At 38.1% G+C, this 19,742-nt stretch overlaps 2 protein-coding genes across 2 annotated transcripts in view; both read left to right on the top strand.

Annotated features, from left to right (window-relative positions):
* Nucleotides 1-201: 201 nt before the first annotated feature.
* LOC311289126 (scavenger receptor cysteine-rich type 1 protein M130-like) overlaps nt 202-19,742 on the top strand; it is a gene marked incomplete at its 5' end in the record, with an annotated part of 43,240 nt that continues 23,699 nt past the window's right edge. The window contains 16 exons of the mRNA XM_084406882.1: nt 202-268; nt 425-766; nt 1,893-2,195; nt 2,335-2,649; nt 3,757-4,032; nt 4,222-4,536; nt 4,686-4,988; nt 5,126-5,440; nt 5,654-5,968; nt 6,076-6,390; nt 7,902-8,225; nt 8,302-8,619; nt 8,847-9,149; nt 9,232-9,303; nt 9,506-9,820; nt 9,910-10,110. Coding sequence (XP_084263008.1) covers nt 202-268; nt 425-766; nt 1,893-2,195; nt 2,335-2,649; nt 3,757-4,032; nt 4,222-4,536; nt 4,686-4,988; nt 5,126-5,440; nt 5,654-5,968; nt 6,076-6,390; nt 7,902-8,225; nt 8,302-8,619; nt 8,847-9,149; nt 9,232-9,303; nt 9,506-9,820; nt 9,910-10,110 — 4,399 coding nt within the window. The remainder of the gene's footprint in view (nt 269-424; nt 767-1,892; nt 2,196-2,334; nt 2,650-3,756; nt 4,033-4,221; nt 4,537-4,685; nt 4,989-5,125; nt 5,441-5,653; nt 5,969-6,075; nt 6,391-7,901; nt 8,226-8,301; nt 8,620-8,846; nt 9,150-9,231; nt 9,304-9,505; nt 9,821-9,909; nt 10,111-19,742) is intronic.
* On the top strand, nt 10,165-13,462 carry LOC311289038 (uncharacterized protein; the record flags this gene model as incomplete). The annotated part of the gene is made up of 8 exons (XM_084406791.1): nt 10,165-10,171; nt 10,209-10,301; nt 12,056-12,118; nt 12,430-12,504; nt 12,626-12,688; nt 12,918-12,980; nt 13,071-13,133; nt 13,363-13,462. The coding sequence occupies 8 exons, from the start codon at nt 10,165-10,167 to the stop codon at nt 13,410-13,412; spliced, it is 477 nt and encodes a 158-aa protein (XP_084262917.1). The 3' UTR covers nt 13,413-13,462.

Below are 19,742 nucleotides of genomic sequence, written 5' to 3'. Positions count from 1 at the left end.
TATGGTGTAAATCAGAAATGCCTCCTCTGATTTGTCACTGAAGTTGTTTGATGATTTCCTATGTTCTGTCTAATAAGGTAATGATGAACCTGATTGGAAAGTTTTAGGGCTCTCCTCTTTAGGGGGCTGACAGTACCCAGTTTCTTCAGTGTGTTTAAGGAACAGAAAAGAAAAGTGTGCTGCGTTCTCTGAGCTGATGAAATGGTGTGCGTCCAGCAGAAGATGATGATAAGGAGCCTGATGTTTCTAATCAAACTCATCACCGCTAGTAGGTTTATACTTTTTATTTGAGGATGAAATGATCTCAATTCAAACATTTATATGCAATACGATACTGCATCTGACTTGCTGTCTAACTGGCACATTATGTATATTTTGTGCGTTGTTGTTAAATTCTTCTTTTTTCCTTCTTTCTCTCTCCCAGTCTGTCATTTTTCTGTTGCACAAAAGAAAAGTGTGAATGTGCGGTTGGTTGATGGTCACAGTCGGTGTGCTGGTAGAGTGGAGGTTCTTCATAGAGGTCAGTGGGGAACAGTGTGTGGTGTTGGCTGGGATTTGCCTGATGCTGCAGTGGTGTGTAGAGAGCTGGACTGTGGAGAACCTGTAGATGCTCTGGGTGATGCTCATTTTGGACCAGGATCAGGAACAATCTGGATGAATCTTGTCATGTGTACTGGATCAGAGTCTACACTGAAGAACTGTGGGTCAGCAGGATGGGGTAAAAGCAACTGTGATCATACTAATGATGCTGGAGTCATCTGTTCAGGTAAACTGCTACATTCTGCACCATAATGTTACATCACTAAAAATAGTCCTGCTTTTTTATACACCGCATTCAAAAGTTTGGGGTCAGTAAGATGTACTGTTACTGTTTTGCTGATGTGCCAGCAAAAACTACTTTTTTTTTTTTTTTACAGTTTAAAATAACTGTTTTCTATTTTAACACATGTGACCCCGGATCACAAAACCAGTCACAAGTAGCAAGTAGGTATAATTGTGGCAATAGCCAACAAGTATGGGTCAAAATTATTGCGAGGATATTAAGTAAAGATCATGTTCCATGAAGATATTTTGTAAATTTCCTACTGTAAATATATAAAACATTTATTTTTGTGAGTGAATGCAGCAAAATCGCGAACATAAATATAGAACTTTAAAGGCGATTTTTCTCAATGTTTCGATTATTATTTTTTATTTTTTTTATTTTTTTGCACCCTCAGATTCCAGATTTTCAAATAGTTGTATCTCAGCCAAATATTGTCATATCCTAACAAACCATACATCAATGGAAAGCTTATTTATTCATCTCAAGTTCCAAAAATTGACCCATGTGACTGGTTTTGTGGTCCAGGGTCACATATTTTAAAATGTATTTTTTAGCAGACATTACCTCTGTCTTCAGTGTCACATGATCCTCCTGAAATCTTAGATTTGGTGCGCGCAGTTGAAAATGGTTGTGCTGCTTAATGAATTGTGGATGTTTTTTTTTAAGTAGTTTAAAGCATTTTATTTGTAACAGAAATATTTTGTAACATTCTAAATGAATGCATCTTGCTCAATAAAATTTGTGTTTCAAACTAAATCTTACTGACCTTAAATCACAACTGTTTAAATACTCATTCTGTTGTTTCTCTGTATCTTACTTATGTATGCTAATAAATAAATGAGAATAAACCTATGTATGACATGTTTCTTTAAAAAAAAATTTTCTCAATTTTCTTTTTTCACTTTTTAAAATGTTAGATTTTAGTTGTTTTTTTTTCATATACAACATGTGGTGTTTCTCTTACATATAAAATATGATATAGGAATCTATAAAATATTTTTATGCAAGTGTACAGCAGGGGTTTCCCCCCCCAAAAAAATCATTTAAATGATCTGGATTCCTTTAGGAGTCCGGCTGGTTGGAGGTTCTCGCTGCTCTGGGAGGCTAGAGATACTTGATGATCAGTCGTGGGTTTCAGTGTGTGACGCTGCCTTTGACCAGCAGGATGCAGAGGTTGTGTGTAGAGAGCTGGACTGTGGGGCTCCTGTACAGGTGCTGGGAGAAGATGCTTTTGGCAAAGGAGACGCTCAGATGTGGACACGAGAGATTCAGTGCAGAGGAAATGAGTCTCAGATTCACCTCTGTCCAACATCACAATCACACCAACACAAATGTTCTCATGAAAATGATGTTAAACTGGTGTGTGCAGGTCAGAGTGGATTTCAAATCTTTGATTATTTCTCTCTCTCTCTCTCTCTCTCTCTCTCTTTGTGTGATTCTTTTAACTCTCTTTTTCTGACTGTTCATTATTATCTCTCCATCTGTTCACTTCTTTATTTAATATACAGTCAGTGTGAATGTGCGGTTGGTTGATGGTCACAGTCGCTGTGCTGGTAGAGTGGAGGTTCTTCATAGAGGTCAGTGGGGAACAGTGTGTGGAGATGACTGGGATTTGGCTGATGCTGCAGTGGTGTGTAGAGAGCTGGACTGTGGAGAACCTGTAGATGCTCTGGGTGATGCTCATTTTGGACCAGGATCAGGACCAATCTGGATGAGTTATCTCTCATGTACTGGATCAGAGTCTACACTGAAGAACTGTGGGTCATCAGGATGGGGTAATAACAACTGTGATCATACTGAAGATGCTGGAGTCATCTGTTCAGGTAAACTGCTTTGTACAGTACCTCACCTTAATATAACATTACTAAAAGTGTCCTCATTTCACCAAAATGTAGAGTATTTTCTATTTTATTGTTGAGGAAACGACTTTTTTTCTTTCTTGAGGCCACGAGTTTAATGTGTAAAACAACCCTGAGTGATCATGGTAACTATCAGCTCTGCAGCGGATATTAATATCCAAACTAAAGTGAAAACACTATTTATTACCAATTCCACTATCAGCAGTTTAAGACATTAAATTTGTAAGCACATAACACAAGAACACTTCTCTTTAAATGCAAATGAGACTTTATTGATATTTCTAACACATAAAACTAATATTTAACACAAACACATGCACACACACATTCACATGAGTTACAGAAAGAAAGAAAGTGAGGAAAGAATGAGTTTTAGGGGTGAAATGATGAAATCCTAAGTTTCTTTGTGCACTTGACCTGACCTGAACGAACCATCAATCATTCATTTTAACCCTTCTATCGTTTCTTATGCAGGGTTAATACATTTTATATAAACGGAAAGAAAAGGAAACTAAGTAGGAAGAAAAGTGAGACGAGAGTAGTTAGATGGCTTGAATGAAAATGTTAACCCATGTTCTTCTGATCTTGATATGACTCTGTCTTCTGATCCTTTGTTCGTGCCCTGAGATTTTACCCTGAGGAGTTGGTCCAGCCTCTCAGATGAGTTCTGACCAATTAGACACTGTCTTTAGTTCAGAGGTGGCTGTTTCTTCACCTCTCACCATAAATTACATGTTATGATACCTATTATAATTATGTATATTATATAATGTTTTAATAAATCAAGCACACCGAATGCAACTAATCAAGGGCTTTATTAGTTGCACCAGGTTTGCTTGAGCTAGAACACATGAAATATCTGAACTGGCTAGGTCTGTTGAGCATGTTAGAAATATGGCTAAGTTGCAATGATTTGCAATGGGGTTGAATAATTTGATATATACATACACACCTTTGGTTGGTGGTCAGAGTCTGACCAGCTGAGTCAGCTGGTGTGAGTTTATAAATATTTATATATTTATATATTTTTTGTCCAATTAACTATTTAAATTAACTGTATTGTTGTTACAGGAGTCAGAATGGTTGGAGGTTCTCGCTGCTCTGGGAGGTTAGAGATGCTTGATGATCAGTCGTGGGTTTCAGTGTGTGACGCTGCCTTTGACCAGCAGGATGCAGAGGTTGTGTGTAGAGAGCTGGACTGTGGGGCTCCTGTACAGGTGCTGGGAGAAGATGCTTTTGGCAAAGGAGACGCTCAGATGTGGACACAAGAGATTCAGTGCAGAGGAGATGAGTCTCAGATTCACTTCTGTCCAACATCACCATTAGATGAAAACAACTGTTCTCATGGCAACGATGTTGAATTTGTGTGTGCAGGTTGAAACAAATGTTCACTTCTGATTCAAATCCCCAGATTAAAACTTGATGTTATATCAATATGCATTCCCTCTTCATTGTGTGATTTCTTTTATCTCACTCTTTATTTCTCTCTGTTTCTCATTGTCTCTTCATCTCTCATGCTCTCTGTTCAATATATAGAAGGTTCGAATGTGAGGTTGGTTGGTGGTCACAGTCGCTGTGCTGGTAGAGTGGAGGTTCTTCATAGAGGTCAGTGGGGAACAGTGTGTGGAGATGACTGGGATTTGGCTGATGCTGCAGTGGTGTGTAGAGAGCTGGACTGTGGAGATCCTGTAGATGCTCTGGGTGATGCTCATTTTGGACCAGGATCAGGACCAATCTGGATGAATCTTGTCATGTGTACTGGATCAGAGTCAACACTGAAGAACTGTGGGTCAGCAGGATTGGGTAAAAGCAACTGTGATCATACTGAAGATGCTGGAGTCATCTGTTCTGGTACTGTAAACTGCTCCAAACCTCATTTTATTCTATAACATACTGTATATATTTAAATTATATACGTACACACCAGTATTCTTTTAAAATAAATCATTTGTCATTGATTATTTTTTTCTGAAAATATTTCTGTTCTATTGCTTTTTTAGAAATCCGGCTGGTTGGAGGTTCTCGCTGCTCTGGGAGGTTAGAGATACTTGATGATCAGTCGTGGGTTTCAGTGTGTGACGCTGCCTTTGACCAGCAGGATGCAGAGGTTGTGTGTAGAGAGCTGGACTGTGGGGCTCCTGTACAGGTGCTGGGAGAAGATACTTTTGGCAAAGGAGATGCTCAGATGTGGACACAAGAGATTCAGTGCAGAGGAAATGAGTCTCAGATTCACCTCTGTTCAAAATCACTATCATATGAAAACAACTGTTCACATAACAACAATGTTGAACTGGTGTGTGCTGGTAAGAGCTGAATTAAAAGACTGAAATGATACGCATATACTGTATATGAACCCATCACAAAGCAACACGCTGGTCTAGTATATTGTTTTAAGTTTGATAAATGCTTTTCTCTCTCCATTTCTTTTACCCTCTCATAGATGTAATGAATGTGAGGTTGGTTGGTGGAAACAGTCGCTGTGCTGGTAGAGTGGAGGTTCTTCATAGAGGTCAGTGGGGAACAGTGTGTGATGATTTCTGGGATTTGGCTGATGCTGCAGTGGTGTGTAGAGAGCTGGACTGTGGAGAACCTGTAGATGCTTTGAGTGATGCTAATTTTGGACCAGGATCCGGACCAATCTGGATGAGTGTTTTAGTTTGTTTTGGAATTGAGTCATCACTGAAAAACTGTGAATCAGCAGGATGGGGTAAACATACCTGTGATCATAATGGTGATGCTGGAGTCATCTGTTCAGGTGAATGACATAGTGTACTTTTACATTGTGATAAACATCATAAATTACACAAAACTCTTTTGACAGAACAACTAATCTGATGTGAAGTAATTTTCATATGATTATTGTTATTTAGGGACTGCAACTGCTAAATACAATATACTCTCTTAAGCTTCCCACTCTTAGTAACTGTGTTTTCTCTGTTTTGTACCATTTTGAATGTAATAAAAACAGATCATAAACATTCCAGACTTACCAATGGACCTCATTTGTGCTCTGGGAGATTAGAGATGGTTCATGGAAACACCTGGAATTCAGTGTGTGATGCTGCCTTTGACCAGCAGGATGCAGAGGTTGTGTGTAGAGAGCTGGACTGTGGGGCTCCTGTACAGGTGCTGGGAGAAGATGCTTTTGGAAAAGGAGACGCTCAGATGTGGACACAAGAGATTCAGTGCAGAGGAAATGAGTCTTATATATCTTTCTGTCCAACATCATTTTCTCTCAAACACAACTGTACTCATGAGAATGATATTGGACTGTTATGTTCTGGTAATTGAACTGTAGTTTTCAACTTATTGAAATAATCATAAACAATTTTTAAAAACTTTTCTATTTCATGTTTCATACTGTTTAAGTAAACTCTGTACTTTAAACAGGTTACACTGACCTCAGACTGGTCAATGGTCCTGACGTCTGTTCTGGTCGAGTTGAGCGTCAGTACTTCAGTAAATGGGGCACAGTGTGTGATGCATCCTGGGATATGAGAGCTGCCAGTGTCCTCTGTAGACAGCTGAATTGTGGGATTGCTGTGTCTGTTGTGGGATCAGACTGGTTTGGAGAGGGAAGTGGTGAAATCTGGGCTGATGTCTTTGATTGTGACGGGAATGAAACAAAACTCTCAGAATGTTCCATCTCTTCATGGAGTCGAGCTGAATGTTCTCATGGACGAGATGTTGGAGTCGTCTGCTCTGGTGAGGGGTTTTTATTGAAAAAATAAGTTTTAAATTACCTACAGTTGCAATCGAAATTATTTAACCCCCATTGCAAATCAGGTTTATTGGCAAAATTTACTGATTTTCAGCTGTTTGCAGTGAACAAAAGTAATTGAAATAGCTCAACACAACAAAAGTTTCAAGTGGTTTCCCAAATTTAACTGAAAATGCAACTTTTAATGACTTCTGCAGTTTCAAAATTATTCAACCCCTTTTCTATGGAACCTTATGCTGTTACAACCTTTTGCTGTTATGACCTGCTGCAAATGAGATGTAGAACCAGACACCAGCATCTGGCAGCGTTTCTGAGGAATCTGAGCCTGTTCCTCATGAGCAATGGACTCCAGTTCAGCAATATTCTTGGATTTGTGTGCTGCTACTGCCTTCTTCAAATCTCACCAGAGATTTTCTATGGGGTTGAAGTCAGGTGACTGTGATGCCCTGTAGAATCTTACAGGACTTATTTTGCAGTCAAGCCTTGGTGGAATTTGTGGTAATACTTGTGATCATTGTCCTGCTGGTTGTTGGTTGTCATTGTCATGGTCCAATGGCTCCCAAGCTTCAGCTTCCTCACTTGACGGCATGATGTTTTCTCCTAGGATTTCCTGGTACCTCAATGAATCCATCTTGCGTTCCACACACTGCAGGTTTCCAGTGCCAGAGGATGTAAATCAGCTGCAGAGCATTACCGAACCTCCACCATGCTTAACTGTAGACAGAGTGTTCTTTTCAGCATATGCTTCATTCTTCTTCCTCCAGACATCCCGCTGATCCATAGGGCCGAAAAGTTCCAGTTTTGTTTCATCGCTCCACAGAACAGAATCCCCAAACTTCTGTGCCTTATTTATATGATTTTGAGCAAATTGGAGCCGACTTTTCTTGTGCTTTTGGGTCAGTAATGGTGTACGTCTTGAAGTTCTGGGATGCATTTAGCACACGCCTTACTGTGCAAGCTGAAACCTCAGTGCCTTTTGCCACTAAGTCTTGCTGCAGGTCTTTTGCAGACACTCAAGGGCTTTTCTAAACCTCCCTTCTCAGAAACCTGGTTCTGTTCCTTGTTTGTGAAGGGTGATTATACCTTCTCTTAACTTTTTGTATCATTTATTTTGACTTAGCCATATTTCTAACTTGGAGTCAAACGTGAAACTCAACAACCCTAGCCAGTTCAGATATTTTGTGTGTTCTAGCTCAAGCAAACCTGGGGCAACTAATGAAGCCCTTGATTAGTTGTATCAGGTGTGCTTGAGACAACACCTTTTTTGCAGATGTGTGCTGTTGTGAGGGATTCTCTTCAGGGCGTTGAATAATTTTAAAACTGCAGAAGTCATTAAAAAAAAGTTGGAAAATTTTCATTTTAAACCACTTGGAAAATGTGTTGTGTTGAGCTATTTCAATTACTTTTGCTTTATTTGTTCATTGCAAACAGCTGAATATGATAGCTGTATATAAATCTTGCAATATCTTGATAAAATGCCAGATTTTTCACTTAGATTCTTCTCTGGCTGTTCATGACGGTCTGGTGCGGTTGTCTGGAGAGAGACAGTGTGAGGGGGAGCTGGAAGTTTCCATCCATCAGGTCTGGAGGAGAGTTCTGCTGGACTCCTGGAGTCTCACTGAATCCTCTGTGGTCTGCAGACAGCTGGGCTGTGGCTCTGTGCTGAACTTCTCCGGCTCCTCTTCATCCAGTCCTGAACACAGTCATGAGTGTGTGACGGGCTTCCAGTGCTCTGGGAGTGAAGCTCATCTGGGGAACTGCAGCTCTCCACAAACTCTCAACTGCAGCTCCACACAACAGCTGTCAATCATCTGCCTTGGTGAGAACAACAACATCTGGGCAGATTCTTCAGTTGTTAGTGATCAATAATGTGTTTTTCTCTCTCTGAATATCAGGTCGCGGGTCCATCAGGCTGGTGGGTTCTGGGGGAGACTGTGCAGGGAGGCTGGAGGTTTTTCACAGCAGCTCATGGGGGACAGTGTGTGATGACTCCTGGGATATTAAAGATGCCCATGTGGTGTGCAGACAGCTGCAGTGTGGAGTGGCCCTCAGTAACCAGCAGGTACCAGCCTGGTTTGGTCCTGGTTCTGGACCCATATGGCTGGATGAGGTGGAGTGTGAGGGGAATGAGACGTCCCTGTGGAACTGCTCTTCTCCAGGCTGGGGGAAACATGACTGTCAACACAAGGAGGATGTAGGAGTCGTGTGCTCAGGTACACTAGTGGAAATGTTTGACATACATACAAGGCCAATGCATGCTGCAGGCACTAATAACGTCTAAAATAAGCCTAATAAAATTTTATATATATATATATATATATATATATATGCCTTTTGCCTCAATAGACGTTATTAGTGCCTGCAGCATTGGCCTTGTATTAACCAGTTATTTTGGTGAAATTTTAGATTTAGTACAACCAGAATTGCTTTTTCCATCTAGAGTTTAAAGAGATCAGGTTAACTGAGGGCTGTGAAGGGAATGTGGAGGTTTTCTACAATGGATCCTGGGGTAATGTGTGCTGGAACCAGATGGACAGAGACACAGCGAGTCTGATCTGTCAAGAGCTGAACTGTGGAAGATCTGGTGCTTTTTTCAATTCTATATCAAGACTGGAATCAGCTCGTAACTGGCTGGATGAAGTCAAATGTCGACCACATGATTCAAATCTGTGGCAGTGTCCATCTTTACCCTGGGGACAGAACTACTGTAATAATGATGAAGTGGCCAAAGTCATCTGCTTAGGTAAGACTGTTGCAAGCATCTCTAAAAATCCAAGACACGATTGATTGATGAACAAAATGTATTTATTAACTTGTGATTACAGAAAAGGAGAGTCATGAGTCCCCTAGAAGCTATTTGTCATGCTCCACATCTCCATATCAGAGACAGTGTTCAGGTAAGTTAATTTGATGTAGAAGAACATAAAAATCATAAAAGCCATATGTTATGTATGTATGCATGTTATTTTGTGCTTGGGACACCAAGATGATTTAATCTCACACCACAGACATGCCTCGCTGTAAATGTTGCTGTTCTGACAGTACTGTACTTTGATGGTATACAATAATGTGTCTATGTCTTTGCTGTGTGTGTTTTAGATCATGTTCCTCTCAGACTGAGTGGAGGTTTGGGCCGGTGCTCTGGGAGGCTGGAGGTGTATCATAACGCTGTGTGGGGTTCAGTCTGTGCTGATCTGTGGGACATCAGCGATGCTCAGGTGGTCTGCAGGCAGCTGGGTTGTGGAGCAGCACTGAGGGCTGATGGGAATTCAACCTTTGGTTCTGGTGAAGGTGTTGTGTGGCTGAACAGAGTCGAGTGCAGAGGGAATGAGATTCACCTGTGGGACTGTCCTCTCTCCCTGAAGAACCACACTGACTGCTCCCACAAAGAGCACGCTGGACTCACCTGTGCAGGTCACAGCAAAAAATCATAATTTTCACATAATTTTAGTGCTTATAATATGTGTTTGCTTTTTCCAATATATTTGTATCTGTTTTGCCAGATTTGTCAGTGTCCACTACTCCTGCCACAACAACATCAGCTTCTCCTCAAGTTTCTCAGACAGTGCGCTCAACATCAGTCACTCCTCCACAAACTCCTCCAGTGTCTCTCTCTGTGCTTGTGGTTGTACTGGGAGTTTTGCTCTTACTGCTCTTAGTGCCACTGCTTATACTGATTCAGCAGAACAGAGTGATGAGGAGAGGTAGGAGAGATCCAGAGACTGTCATATTGTGTGTTATTCAGTGTGTGATCAGTCATGTGTTGTGAACTGACAGCAGGTTTGTCTGTCTACACTCACAGCTCTCTCTGACTGGTACACAGGACTACACAGGGCTCCAAGTGAGGTAGTTTATGAGGAAATTTATCACAGACACAATCAATTCACTCATACAGGTGAGGCATCATCAGAGATTGTTCAAAACTTTAACTGCTGCATTCTGATCAAAGGGTCCCAAAGTGTTCACTTCTCCTCTTGCATTTTAACTGTTGCTTCTTGTGCACATTGGACTCATGAACAGACCTGGGTCTAATTAAATGTATTAATTACTTCAAGTACTGTGGTGATGCACAATAATAGGTGGGTAAATTTCCCTCTCCACTTCCTGTGAAGTGAAGTTGATGAACCCTTATTCCCTATAGTATTTGCAGTGTCATTCAAACTGAACATATACACTCACCTAAAGGATTATTAGGAACACCATACTAATACTGTGTTTGACCCCCTTTCGCCTTCAGAACTGCCTTAATTCTACGTGGCATTGATTCAACAAGGTGCTGAAAGCATTCTTTAGAAATGTTGGCCCATATTGATAGGATAGCATCTTGCAGTTGATGGAGATTTGTGGGATGCACATCCAGGGCACGAAGCTCCCGTTCCACCACATCCCAAAGATGCTCTATTGGGTTGAGATCTGGTGACTGTGGGGGCCATTTTAGTACAGTGAACTCATTGTCATGTTCAAGAAACCAATTTGAAATGATTCGAGCTTTGTGACATGGTGCATTATCCTGCTGGAAGTAGCCATCAGAGGATGAGTACATGGTGGTCATAAAGGGATGGGCATGGTCAGAAACAATGCTCAGGTAGGCCGTGGCATTTAAACGATGCCCAATTGGCACGAAGGGGCCTAAAGTGTGCCAAGAAAACATCCCCCACACCATTACACCACCACCACCAGCCTGCACAGTGGTAACAAGGCATGTTGGATCCATGTTCTCATTCTGTTTACGCCAAATTCTGACTCTACCATCTGAATGTCTCAACAGAATTCGAGACTCATCAGACCAGGCAACATTTTTCCAGTCTTCAACTGTCCAATTTTGGTGAGCTCGTGCAAATTGTAGCCTCTTTTTCCTATTTTTAGTGGAGATGAGTGGTACTCGGTGGGGTCTTCTGCTGTTGTAGCCCATCCGCCTCAAGGTTGTGCGTGTTGTGGCTTCACAAATGCTTTGCTGCATACCTCGGTTGTAACGAGTGGTTATTTCAGTCAAAGTTGCTCTTCTATCAGCTTGAATCAGTCGGCCCATTCTCCTCTGACCTCTAGCATCAACAAGGCATTTTCGCCCACAGGACTGCCGCATACTGGATGTTTTTCCCTTTTCACACCATTATTTGTAAACCCTAGAAATGGTTGTGCGTGAAAATCCCAGTAACTGAGCAGATTGTGAAATACTCAGACCGGCCCGCCTGGCACCAACAACCATGCCACGCTCAAAATTGCTTAAATCACCTTTCTTTCCCATTCTGACATTCAGTTTGGAGTTCAGGAGATTGTCTTGACCAGGACCACACCCCTAAATGCATTGAAGCAACTGCCATGTGATTGGTTGATTAGATAATTGCGTTAATGAGAAATTGAACAGGTGTTCCTAATAATCCTTTAGGTGAGTGTATGCTCCTTTTGAAAGGGAATCTCACTTCAGATATAGTAATACCCCATGAAGTCCACTTCACAGGGCATATTCGATTTATTGGAATGCAACTAATTTATGTGTTTAGATCATTGTGAAAACCTTGCTGAGAAAATGGCATCAAGCATTGCCCCTCCCCCCAATTTATAGTCTTTTCTTGCTCTCACTATCACAGAGCTTTATGACCCAAAGGATTTGAGGATTCAGTCTGTTTCTGCTCTGCTCTCCTTTAACAGGAGGGAGTCTCATCTCTGAAGAACTGAATTCTGGGTATGAAGATGTTGATTCACTTCTCTCAGGTTAGAGTTGATTTACAAACTGTAAAAAAAATATATGTATGTATGTATATATATATGTATGTATAATGAAATATTGTATAATGTATAATGAAATGTATGACCTGTAAATGTGCACCCCAATATACAATGCTTAGCCCTACTGTAAATAATAGAGTCTGATGTTTTGAATAGCATAACATAATATGACATTGGCTTTGTAAACTGGTAATTTAATTACCAGATGATTAAAATCATAAAGACCTCTCTACCTGCATTTTATTTCTGCAAATATCTTTATTTTTCTATATTCATATTTTGTTCTGATGTTGAAGAGAGGGGGAATGCAAACACATCCGGATACTATGAGGAAATCATCATTCATGTACCAAAACCAGATCGTGAGACAGGTGCTGGTTCACTTCTGTACTGTAGTTGTAGTTCTCTCTGTTATTGTACAGTCTACATATTAATATATACATTCAAGTTTGTTTTGAGCTTGATGGCATTGATTTCATGTTCAATTTGTAGATGACACACCAGAGGGCTATGATGATGTCATTACCAGTGGACAGACCTATGGTCCTGGAAAAGGTGTTTTTTTCCCTAATACCTAAACTTAACAACTACCTTACTAACTATTAATAAGCAGTAATTAGGAGGTTTTTGCCTCTACTCCTTATAGCCTATATAAAATAAAAATTCTCACTATATATATATATATATATCTTCTGCTCTCCAAAGAAGTTAAAATTATATTTTTTTTATAATTGTACACATTTTTCCATCCATGTTATATTTAAGACCTTGTGTTTGTGTGTAGTGGACACACCAGAGGATTATGATGATGTCATCATTAATGGACAGAACTCTCAATGTGTAATGGGTGAGTCACACAATTTAATTTTTAATCTACATTAATCTACAAGATATAGTGAACATGTTTTTTTTGTTTTTTTTTTATATATGTGTAAAGAGGGAGATCAGGATGAGTATGATGATGTGTGGAGTATCACTGAAGATGTGAGAAACTTGTTAGGTAAGCTTTATGTCTTATGATTCCTACGCTTATTAAATAGGCCTATATTGGAATATCTTTCATGTTAAAGATTCACAATTTACGAATTGACCACTTCATCAGTTTACAACTGAATTTTACATCTGATTAAAATTATAAAATAATTTTAATAATCATTTGATATTTTAAATGAACTCAGTTTGAAAAACTGATGCAATCACAAAATTGAACTGTTCTTTCTTTAATGCAGACTATGATGATGTGGGGGAGGAGTCAAACGATGACAGAGAAGCTGTTTGACTCGATGGCCACACCCACTGCCACTGTTCATATCAGCTTTTGGAATTTAATTATTACGATTACGATTCATTGAATGTTTCATTTAAAGTCACCAGAATCGTGATTAGTGTCAGCTTTATTTGGGCTCTTGACCTTTAACTCTTTAACATTCGTTTTCTGTGATTGCTGTAAATGTGTATTTATTTTAACACTTTAAACAGCAGAAATAATCATGAGAAAAATATGTTTAGATGATAATATTATCACCATGGATATGTAGTGTTGTTAAGCTCAGCAAGAGTTCAATATTTATAAGATTAATGTAATATTTAAAAGATGACTTTTAAAAAGATTAGCATATTACAATTAGCTTAAAATTAGTTTTTAAATGTACAGTGCATACAGGACTTTACAGTCTATGGTATCAAGCAGACATCAAGAATCAGCACATGAATCTCAACAATGGTGACAAACATAAAGCTTCATGCCGCAATGCATGCTGGGTGCCACCATAGTACAAATCTCATCCATGACTCCCAGCATGCATTGCGGCATGGAGCTTTTTGTTTATCACCATTGTTGAGATTCATACGCTGATTCTTGATGTCTGTATTTGTCTAGTTTCTGCTGCAGATTAAAATTTTTAGAAAACATTTTTTATTATGATGGATAGCATGATGTAGTGTCACAAGATTGTTATAACTAGCAAATATATAAATTAAATGCACACCATCCATATACTCAAAGACTTGATCAGATCAGCACTTGTTGATTATGACATCATCAAGAAACATCTGATCATATTTTCTCTCACCATAACAAATGTAGGCCTATTTTATTAAAATACAGTTAAAGCAGCCAGAGAAAAACTAAAAGAAGAGTAAAGGGTCAAGAGCTCAAATAAAGGAGCCATTAATCACGATTCTGGTGACTTCAAATAAAACATTCAGTGAAACATCAACATCTAAACCTCAGTTAATTCTCAATAAGAGCTTGTCTATGTAGATTCATGATGTCTAAACCATCCAAATGTTCAAACAAACTCTTTATTAAATGTCACATAAACACAAGTTAACAATACGTTTCAGTGTTCATCCAGACACTCAGTTGTAAAAACACAGGAAGTAACTCTGGCAAATACACACCGACTACAGTCACATGTGACGCATATCTGACACAAGTTGTGTAATTATAACACATTAGTGTGTAAAAGGTTTCAACACACTCCCTGTGTTAAGAACAATAACACACTGGTTGAGTTAAAAGTAACACAAAATGTGTTGTCCTTAACTAGACACACAGGTGTGTTAAGATATAACACAGGTTGTGTTGTTTTTAACACATCCGTTTTAAGAGTGTAGTAAGCATTGTTTATTGCCATGATTGCCACAGTTCAGGGTTATGAATCAGAGTCAGGGTTAAATCTTTTGACATTTATTTCCTCTTCCAGTGAAAAAACATGATAGTTACAATACAAAAATACGTTTTCTGAACATTTTTGAATATGTTAGAAAACATTCGTAAATACCCTGAAATATGATGTTTGCATAAATGATATTCAGTGTCTGTGTTGTTGTTGTGAAGTTGTACATTTACTCCAACAGAAAACAACTTAATAAGAATGCAATAAGTACATGTCACCCAAATAAAGATGACAAAATATTACAAATTGTGTGCATTGAATATTTAAGCTAACAGCCTTTTTGAAGAGACAAAAAATAATTTCATCTCTATTGTGATTTTTCTCATGTTATCAAAACTGTTTTCTGTTAACTCAAAAAAAAAAAAAAAAAATTCAAAATGAATGCAGTCTAAAGTATTACACTGACAAAATATAACTTGAAACAATTCATGCTGGTTTGTATATAAACATGTCTGAGACTTTGAGATTATGCTTTGATTTATATAGACAGATAAAATGACCTTGGTTAACCCCAAATGACAGTTCAAACAGATCCAGCACATTTCAGTTGAATTTTACAGTCTTTTACTGCCATCTTGTGGAGATGATGAAAATATAAAATGCTGAATGGTTTTTTTTGTAAGGGTTAGGGCACAGGTGTCAAACTCAGTTCCTGGAGGGCCACAGCCCTACAGAGTTTTGTTCCAACCCTGCTTCAACACACACACCTGCAGTTTTCAAATAAGCCTGAATGACTTGATTACCTGATCAGGTGTGTTTAATTAGGGTTGAAGCTAAACTCTGCAGGGCTGTGGCCCTCCAGGAACTGAGTTTGACACCCCTGGGTTAGGGGATAGAATTAGCCTGGTTAAAACCAGACGTCTGGCAAAGCTCCATAGACAAATCATTTCCAAAGGGGCGTCACCAACGGACTTCGCTCAAATGCCTCTGGGCGCGATTGGATAGACCTAAAACTCCTAAAACCAATCAGAGCGATCGTCATGTGTAAAGCCATATGCTGCGTCCCAATTCGCCTATGTTACACTACGCCATAAAAGTACTCTTTTTGTGAAGAAAATGTATTTGGGTGGTTGACATGACATGGCCTTTTTTTGGTCCAATGTGTCAATGTTAAAGGGATAGTTCACCCAAAAATGAAAATTCTGTCAGTAATACCTCACCCTCATGTTGTTCCAACCGCGTAAGACCTTCTTTCATCTTCGGAACACAAATTAAGATATTTTTGATGAAATCTGAGCCATGTTTCACTCCTCCATAGGCTGCTAGGTGGCCCAAACTTGCTGGCCCAGAAAAGTTATTAAAGAGATCGTTAATATAGTCCAAGTGACTCCAGTGGCTCAATCTTAAGTATATCAAGCGACGAGAATACTTTTTGTGCGCAAAAACAAACAAAAATAACGACTTTATTCTACTATTCATTTCCTTCTCTCTGGGCCTCGTAGTGTTTTTGCGCTGCGCGTCTGTGTTGCACGTCATCACGCTTCACACACATGACCAGCGTTGGCCAATAGTGAGCCTACGTGGTGACGTGTAACACAGACGCGCTGCGCAAAAACACTACGCGAACCAACTAGAGGTCGAGAGAGAAAGAAATGAATAGTGGAATAAAGTCGTTATTTTTGTTTGTTTTTGCGCACAAAAAGTATTCTCGTCGCTTGATATACTTAAGATTGAGCCACTGGAGTCACTTGGACTATATTAACGATCTCTTTAATAACTTTTCTGGGCCAGCAAGTTTGGGCCACCTAGCAGCCTATGGAGGAGTAAGACAAGGCTCAGATTTCATCAAAAATATCTTAATTTGTGTTCCGAAGATGAACGAAGGTCTTACGCGGTTGGAACAACATGAGGGTGAGTAATTACTGACATAATTTTCATTTTTGGGTGAACTATCCCTTTAAGTAAATTATAGAAAAATATATCAAAAACTGTGGTGATATTGTTCAGAAAGTGCTGTTTTATATGGACATACAGAGTATTCATGGGTTTAATCTTCCATTTTTTCACAATTTTCAGCCAAACCAGAATAAGCTCATATGGCGTGACTGTCCCAAGCACATTTCACAAATTTTGATTTTGAATAAAAACAAGAAAATGAATTCATTTTCTGTTTATTCAATCATATATTGATATCCCAGATGTCTACTTGTGAGTCTGCTTGACTAAAAGTTCAGGCATAATATTTTGAAGCAGCCCTTAACTAAAACATTTTGTCCCGAAAATGGATATCATTAGGTGTGACGCCATATTCCTTTTTTTAAACGGGCAATTGTTTGGAGACCTTTGGGGTGTGGGGGTCCTCCTTCTTTCAGGAGGAAGAACAACACCTCAGAAGGACACTGAAAGTTACAATGTGAGTTTTCTCTCTTCATGTTTAAAAAAAAAATCAAGTATATCCGGCACTCCAGCTTCAGTTCCCTTTTGCGCTGTCTTTTGGTGTGACTCATTTTACACAAAAATGGCCAAATGAAATTACTTTTCAGTCAAAATTACCTTCAAAACTTTATTGTCAAATTGTAGTTAGCATGGTTCTAGCATGTTAGCATAAAAGCACATTGCTTAATGTCATGCTAAGTACATGAAACTTAATATGGTGTGACACAAAATCATAAGGTGTGACAGGGTTTTCTTGTCACACCATATGATTATTTTGTCACACTATATGATATGAATTGCATTTAAATACGTAAATAATGCTCTTAGATACATATTTTATAACTAATAGTTAAGTTTATTGAATATTTCGTCCTTTTAACACATTTTGATACTATATTATGTACAAATTTAATATCTATACACCAACTCAATTTGGTGAATCCCTACTATCCCATTTTCAAGCTGAATCCATGTTAAACTACAGCATTTTCTCACTCAAATGTTTCCCTTTATTTATTTATTTATTTATTTTTTCAGTTTGAGGTAGATTTCAGTATATGGCGAGATAATGCGAATAAAGAAAGAACAAGGAAATGATTAGCTTGCTGTTCAGTCATTGTTTTAGCCTACTCATCCTCATTTTGAAATGAATTTATGCATTAAATAAAAAAATGTTCAATGATTTACTATAAAGATTATTAGAATTCATGTAGTTAATATTCAGCAGATTAAAATAAAAAGTGCAACATCAAATGAATACAGTAAGTGGATTAATGAATGTGTTGTAAACATGATTCTTTGCTACTTTGAGTAGAACTCAGTGTTTTAAACAATTTTGTGATTTTTGCTGTAACTGAAACAATGATTCACTTGTCAAACTAAGTTGGGTTGTTTGTTAAATGCAGCTAATACAGATTTTTGCATACAGATTGTTGTGTGGTGTGACATCATATGGTGTGACACCATGTCATTTGGTGTGACATTCAGAATTTTGAAAGATATTAAGGCTTTTTGGTTATTAATCATAAAATCATCAATGTGACAGATGGGGAATAGTGCCAGCAAAGGTTACAAGCATTTTGGTACATTTATAACAAGGTATTCCCAAATTAATTTGAAGTATATTGAAAGATTACAAGTAAACGCCTGTCTATGAGTGATGATAAAGTAAAATAATGCAAAATGTAACATATCTGCACATAAGAAATGCTATACTTTTATATAGTAATGATAAAGAATCAGGATAAACTCACTTACATTATCACATTATAGTATACCCCTTTTTAATTTAATACACAATAACATTCATGTCACACCATATGACATTTTTAGTCACTAAGACAGTAAACTAGTGAATAAATGTAAATTTTAGGACAAAATCTACAAGACCACATATATATTTGGAAATATAAGAGTTGGTAGAATATAACCCAATGAGTTCCATGACTTACATTTTTTTAGCCAAATATGTCAACCACCCATTTACTTTTGAATGTGTAGCAAAAAAGTAAGCAACTTTGGGACATACTACTTCGTCATCTTTATCGGACGGATCTGTCGCGTGCATTCCGTCTTGTAAACTGCCCTGCCAATCATCTTGTCACAGTTAAAATCCTCTATTAAATCTAATTTAATTTCCTACCGTTTCGGAGAGAAATGTAGTAGCACGTTCATCTGTCAGTGGGTCTTTCATGGAGACTGTCCTCATCTGTTTGCAATTTGAATAATGCTGCATTTAAAAGGTGGTGCGCTTCACCAACGGAGTGGACGTCACTCAAATGCCTCTCGGCGCTTTTGGATAGGCTAGACCAGAGCCATATAGAGAGACTTAAAATAATAATTTATAATATTGTCTGAGACTTTGAGATTATGCTTTGATTTATATAGACAGATAAAATGAACTTGGTTAACCCCTAATGACAGTTCAAACAGATCCAGCACATTTCAATTGAATTTTACAGTCTTTTACTGCCATCTTGTGGTGACTTTATGATTAACCAATCTTAATCAAGCATGACAGAAAGGCTAAAAGTAGCCTAATCTATAATTTATTTAAATCATGGGCCCGTTATTATCACATTGTTGTTGTTGTTAATAATGTATGTATGCATAATATGTATAATTATTTAATTATAGGAGTCATATTAATGTTTTAATCATGAACACCAAATATTTGATAGTGTTAATACTTATTTTAAGTATTTTATACTTATTTTTCATTTCAAATGCTTATAGTTGCATTGTTATTTTAATTATTTTTATTATTATTATTATCATCATGTATTTGCATAATCATTTACATAATAACTTACATTTTACATAAATAAAGATATAATTTTACTTTAACTTTTACTATAACTTTTACATTTTACGAGATATAAAGTCAGAATTGCGTGAAATAAAGTCGCAATTGCGTCTAATAAAGTCAAAAGACTTTTTTTTCTCGCAATTGCGACTTTATATCACGCAATTCTGACTTTATAACACATAAATTGCGAGTTTATATCTCGCACCTGACTTTATAACAGATAATTGCGAGTTTATATCACGCA

The sequence above is a fragment of the Rutilus rutilus genome (assembly GCF_951802725.1).
Source record: "Rutilus rutilus genome assembly, chromosome: 4".
In the NCBI taxonomy this organism is placed as follows: Eukaryota; Metazoa; Chordata; class Actinopteri; order Cypriniformes; family Leuciscidae; genus Rutilus; species Rutilus rutilus.
The sequence above is the reverse complement of the archived record's forward strand: the minus strand, read 5'-3'. Positions and strand labels throughout refer to the sequence as shown.